This window comes from Parambassis ranga, chromosome 8, assembly GCF_900634625.1.
Source record: "Parambassis ranga chromosome 8, fParRan2.1, whole genome shotgun sequence".
In the NCBI taxonomy this organism is placed as follows: Eukaryota; Metazoa; Chordata; class Actinopteri; family Ambassidae; genus Parambassis; species Parambassis ranga.
In genome coordinates this window covers 1,972,698-1,978,697 of record NC_041029.1, presented here as the reverse complement: position 1 = coordinate 1,978,697, position 6,000 = coordinate 1,972,698, and the positions used below count along the sequence as shown (strand labels likewise).

General features: G+C 40.0%; 1 protein-coding gene across 2 annotated transcripts in view; it reads right to left on the bottom strand.

The window, feature by feature from the left end:
- Positions 1–840: 840 nt before the first annotated feature.
- Positions 841–6,000, bottom strand: part of LOC114439314 (E3 ubiquitin-protein ligase rnf213-alpha-like) — a 30,544-nt gene continuing 25,384 nt past the window's right edge. For both annotated transcript variants that reach the window (XM_028411168.1, XM_028411169.1), the window contains exons 58-67: positions 5,338–5,589; positions 4,465–4,597; positions 4,249–4,332; positions 3,992–4,172; positions 3,616–3,817; positions 3,464–3,541; positions 2,908–3,105; positions 2,696–2,785; positions 2,428–2,606; positions 841–1,650 (exon numbers count right to left, since the gene is read on the bottom strand). In XM_028411168.1, coding sequence (XP_028266969.1) covers positions 1,494–1,650; positions 2,428–2,606; positions 2,696–2,785; positions 2,908–3,105; positions 3,464–3,541; positions 3,616–3,817; positions 3,992–4,172; positions 4,249–4,332; positions 4,465–4,597; positions 5,338–5,589 — 1,554 coding nt within the window. In that variant the 3' untranslated portion in view covers positions 841–1,493. The remainder of the gene's footprint in view (positions 1,651–2,427; positions 2,607–2,695; positions 2,786–2,907; positions 3,106–3,463; positions 3,542–3,615; positions 3,818–3,991; positions 4,173–4,248; positions 4,333–4,464; positions 4,598–5,337; positions 5,590–6,000) is intronic.

Sequence of the window (6,000 nt, the reverse complement as noted above, 5' to 3'; positions counted from 1 at the left end):
TCCCGCAAAGATGCGTGAATCTTCTGATAAGAGTCTTAAAGTCCATCAGACGCTGCCAGCTCCGCTTTGGAAAGACACTAATGAACTGAGAGCACAATTTAATGGCTTGAACTTAAACATGTTCTGCACTGAGAACGCACAGCTCGGAGCAGTGTAGCTGCTGCTAATTAGCATCAGAGCGGCACAACTTCCGGGACTGAAAACAGGAAGTAATACAAGTAGTAAACTAATAAATAAATCAACCAAACAAAATAATGAAATAAAATAAAAAAAATAACATTTCACAAATTAAATGAAATTACATTACATTAAAAATAAAGGTAAGATGATAACAATATAAACTAATAAAAAGGGGGAACATAAATTAAATTACATTTATTATAAGTTATATACTTATATGTCCATATGTACATGCAGACAATCTAGAGTGTAATACATTTTAGCAATGCAATACTAATGTCATGTCTTCACTAGTTAGATTTCACAGTGGCGGGATGGTGTGTGAAGGAGGTATGGCCATAAGGGCTGATGATAGCCTATGTATTACTATTTAACATATTTATATGCGTTTGACGTATTTATGTAAAGTGAATAGTATCAAACTGTGTGTTTATGTGTCTTTTGTTGTTAAATTCAGGTTGTCTTCATAACAAACCTTTGACCACTACTGCATTAACTATGCATTCATCAGCTGGAACCTTTGTGAGCTGGGTGAAGCTGCTTTCATTTCCTAAGCTGCAGAATGCATACGATAGGTTGAGATAAGACTTTATTGATCCCTGAAAAGAAATGCAGTCATTACAGTAGCAAACATTTGGCAGGACAAAATGAAAAACTTGGTGGAAATATGCAAAATAAGAAACATTTATTTATAGAACAGTGCTATTCTTCTAACTCTCATGAAGGACATTGGTATGTTCCTAATAATGATTTTATTTGTTATTTTTATCTGTTAGACTAACTGAACAGCACTTAACCAGTAGAGTGATTTACTATAGAGCGGGAATGAGAATAGTATCCAGTCAGTCTGCAATGGATAGAAATATTACAAAGCATGCATGCACACGGATCTGACTGCAGGATTGTATTTTATTTTGTAAATATGCTGAAAAAACCCAACATAAGACGGCAAATGCAGAACTGTAAAAAAGTCAACTGTAAAACACAACAGCATAACTGATGACTGAAAATGATTGAAAAAGGAAAAGTGAAAAAAAAGTTACGATTTTGGATACATGATAAACTTCTTTTAGTCAGATTTTATACCTGAGTGTCACATTTTTCACATTTCAAATTAACATTGGTAATAAAGGAGTAACGTGTGCAAACAGACCTTAACTTTACACAGGCTTTGAACATGGTCATGTCTCAGGAAAAACAAAAGTACACCAGTGCTCTTAAAAGGCACATCTCTGCATAATATGTATGCATTTTATATGAAAGATCGATTACTACTTCATCCTCTGAGAATTTATTTCTGTTAGTTCCGCTCTTTATTGTCTCAGACCTCGCTCCTGTTTGAACGTCACACCGAACTTCCAGGCTTCCACATAATGGGACAGGTAGAGATCCTCTGGGAAGTGCTCCTCCACCTCAGGGGGGGTGTCCATGTCTTTCCGCTCCATGTAGGACACCAATGTGTCCTTTAAGCTTACAGAGACAAACAACAGTAATTCAAATCAGGATACTGCATATATGTACAATGGTGTCGAAAACCTAGATGGATTATATATAGATGTTTGCATTTCTGCAGTAATATGACCCAAAACATCAGCATATTTTCACACATGTTGTGCAACTACCTCAAACAAACAAATGTAAAATTCAAGACCATTGTCCACTTCACCAGCAGTGGGCGTTCAGCACTGTTAATGATTAGAAGTTATTGGAAAAATCCTATTCCTGTATAGGAGAGTTACAGCACACACTGAAAGCACAGGTTCACATGCTTTTACCACTCTCAGCTTTCTAATAGTGGATATTTTCCAGCACAGTGAAATGCCTAATTAAAATATTTGTCTTATTTTTCTTTGTCTACTTTGAGGATGTGACATTTTGTATTATTTATTGTTTATTATTATTTATGCAGAGATGAGAAAATGTGTAAAGAGTTCTGAAATTTCTGAGCACCACTGTAGCTATTAGGTTTTATGAATCTATTATTACGAGAGCTACAGAAGCACAAAGGTCTGCTGATGATGTTTCCTGCATCTGCCACCCAGTACCTAAAAGTGGACTGAGGTCTCCCTCTCTGTCTCTCGCTGTTGGACTTATCTTTCATTTCATCCTCCTCCTCATACATGTGAATAATGAAAGCAGACTGCATGCTTTTTATAGTGATCAGTGTCCATGGCTATGAAATTAGGTTAAAGTTAAGACCTGTGCAGGTAAAAAACAAACACATAAATATCATAAATATCTGTTTACCTCCAGTCAGGCCTGTAGGTATCCGGTGCATTGGGCTTTATGAGGACCAGCACTAAGAACTCGTGCATCTCCAGCAGGAATGTGTCGGCGCTAGTCTTAGAGAAAAACTCGGTCAGAAGCCTGAGCTCGTCCTCACCCAGTGTCTGTTTGTACTTCTCCTCAACTCCAACAAATGGATCCTGTAACACACAATAAAATACATGATATCATCTATGATATTACAGACTTTGTGCTACTACAATGAAAACAGCTGTTTATGATGCCTTACCCTCTTGAGCCGCAGCATATTTTCTGATTTGAGTGAGGCCAGCAGCTGCCACAGTGCCACACAGTGCTTCAGACAACACATGCTGAAGGCCTGGACATTAGCACATGAAAAGACAAGCTTATCAGGATACAAAATGTTTTTATAGAAAGTAAACTGAGTGGCTGTTCTGCTGAACATGCAGCAGGAACAAATACCCAAAGTCTCATACTAACCTTAAGGATATGCTGAGGGGTCTGGCTTCCCATCTGCAGCACCTCCTCCAGATAGCAGGACAGCTGCATGTGACACTCACCCCCTGTCGTACTGAGGAAACCGAGGGCAACCTCCAGAGTAGACAAGGCCTCGCACACCTCACTGTAGGAGTGCAGCTCTCCAGCTACAGCAGAAGCAGTGAGAGTCTGAAGAGGCTCCTGTTGGCACACAGACACGCATCAAAAGAAAATCTTCAGTCACCGCTTTAATTCAATGATATTTGTAAAGCGTCTTTTCCAATCAGAATTGTCTCTAGTCAGCAGCAGTAGGCAGTAAAAACTCTGAGGGCCAACTGGATGAGAGGAAAACTGCCGCACACGTCATGCCATACAGTGGACAAGACATAGCAGATTACAGGTTATTATTATTCAAGTAGAAAGTGATGCAGTTATTTAGATTACAGCTGGCACAGTGCTAGTTAAGTGCAATAGTGGCAGATACAGGGGTAGACGGTAAGCACTGGGCAGGTCAAAGACAAATAGAGAGAGCAGAGAAAAACAAGCAGTCACGACTTACTTGTCTGACTTTGGTGTGTACAGCCTTAAGGACATTCTCATAGTTGTGGCTGTGTCTGTTCAGGAGTGTTGGAATGCCCTGTGGAAAATGCACATACACATAAGTACGTGTACACATAAGACTTAACAAAGCTGTTTCTTCTCTTTGCTCACACTCAGAGTGATGAGAGGTTTGCCTAGCAGGAATCGGGAGATGATCTGCTGTTGGATCTTGGGTAAGTCATACTCGTGCAGAGTCTCCTGTCCCCTCTCAATACTGTACTGGGTATTTGACAAAACTAGTGCCATCATGTCCCTCTCAGGCTCATAGCGGATTACATGAAGGTCGGTCAGGTCTGCAGGGCTCACTTTGTAACTGGAAGGGAGATCATGAGACAGATTAATATAGCTTTTCTATGTAACATCAATCATATCTTTAAATCCTTCCATTTATAACTTGTAGTATGAATTTGCAAGAAGAAGTTCACTTGCATTTATTTGCAGCAAAACGTGTGCAAATGAGAAAAAAATGTGGCATGAGCACCCCCACCTGGTCTCCTCTTCAGTGTGCTTGTCCACACAGTAGACAAGGTCATTGTGCAGAGCGATGAGGTAGCTGACAAGTGCTGTGGAGCACAGGCCTGGGCCACGTCTCTGTGGTAACAGCACCTTGAAGTCACTGTGGAGATCCAGGTCCTTCTGGCAGAACTGAGCTGGGATCTTAATCTCACCTGAACAACAACATTTAAATCCATCATGAAGTCGGTGTCAGTGAATAGGCTGCATTTATGTTTGTGTTGTATGTACCATTGGTCACCAAAGACACTCGGAGCTGATTCCAGGTGGTCAGGAGAATGGTGATGTTTTTTTCATACCAGGCTTTCAGAGAATCTGTACAAGCAGGGAAAAACAAAACAAGACTTGTAGTACACTCCATCCACTGACTGCAGCAGGTGAGAAATACAATAGATGCAGTGGTATATATGTGTGATACAACAGAAACCACCACCAACAACACTTTACCTGCTTTCAGGCTGGCAAGAAATTCAGCGATGGTGCCAAACGTTATGTCGGGGATGTTTTGAAACTTCTTCACCAGATCCTTCTGGAGGGCGACTATGTCAGGAAGGCTCTTCACCAGCCGGACCTCTGCTTCCTAAAACACAAGTAAAAACCTCTTCAGTCTGTTATGGCTTCTATCTGCTTCTAATACCACACTGATTTCTGCTGCTCTGTGGATTGCACTGTTTTGTAATGTTTTGAATACAGAATGAATAACAAGTTTATCTGAGGCCAGGGTTCCTCCACCTATAAAATCCCACTGTATAAGTGGTCAGTGATCGTCGATGTTGAAACATGCAGTTTGTCTGCTTCATACTTTTCTATTGATCTGCATATTTATTTCCAATCCACTTTCAATGCCAACACAAAACTCAGGTTAGTGGTACACATGAGCCTTCCTGCTTCTTAATTAGGTGCATGACTACAAATATTGTTAACAGGCTAACATCTCTTTTAGAACAAACACTTAAAAAGTTGTGACATTTAAAATGTATAGAAGTTATCACAGCCTGGTCCTTTCTTCAGTCAATAGCATATTTTCATTTTCAAAATCAGAGTCATCTATTTGGCCTACTACCAGAAGGGGACTGTAAAGCACACACTGAAATGCAGCCCTGTGCGGCCTTTTCTTATACAGCAGCACACACCTGGAAGACTATAAGTATGGAATTATGGAATATCACATTTCTCAGCTATCTTTCTATAAATATACAAGAGTGGTTTTGCAAATATCTATTATGCTACAACAGTTAAAGTTCTTTTGGGTGGTTGCCATTGTTGATATCAGTGCATGTGCATATTATTTCAGTTAAAGACCCCATGTGGATTCCTTACCCTATGCAGGAATCTCCATAGCACAGGCAGGGTGTCTTTGCCATCATTCTGCTCTACAATGTGGGTGAGGCTCATTAGAGAAACTTTCTCCCTGCAGTTCCACACTGCAGAATGATAGATCAGTGATTCTGGAGGAAGTGTGTTCAGGAAGAGACGAGGATCATAAAACACAAGCTTCATAATTGGATTGGTTGATATGCGAGCGTCAGCTTGGACGAACATGTTCACTTCCTTTAGGCGTCTGTCAAAGTGCTGCGTTAGAGAAGGGACAGAAGAACAAGTTATTCAAGACGTTGTTTGAATATAGGATATAGGAAATAGGATTGTTTTAATTAGTTTGAATTACAGTGGTCCCTCGCAATAACGCGCTTCACCTCTCGCAAATTTGCTTTTTTTTTTTTTTACAGTGCATTGTGTTCTACGTCCAGATAAACCGTAGACCAGTGTCAATCAATCTCCTCTATGCCGTGTCTCCTGTACAGTGCAGAATACGTACTGAAAACAGGCTTTGATCTTTGGTTTCCTTCTATAATACTGGACTTAATGTTCTAATAATAAAAATAAAGATGACTACTTCATGGATTTCACCTATTGCGGGTTATTTTTGGAACATAACATACAGGCACAGAATGAATGTGCAAACTCCGCAAATGCAGAGCAAAT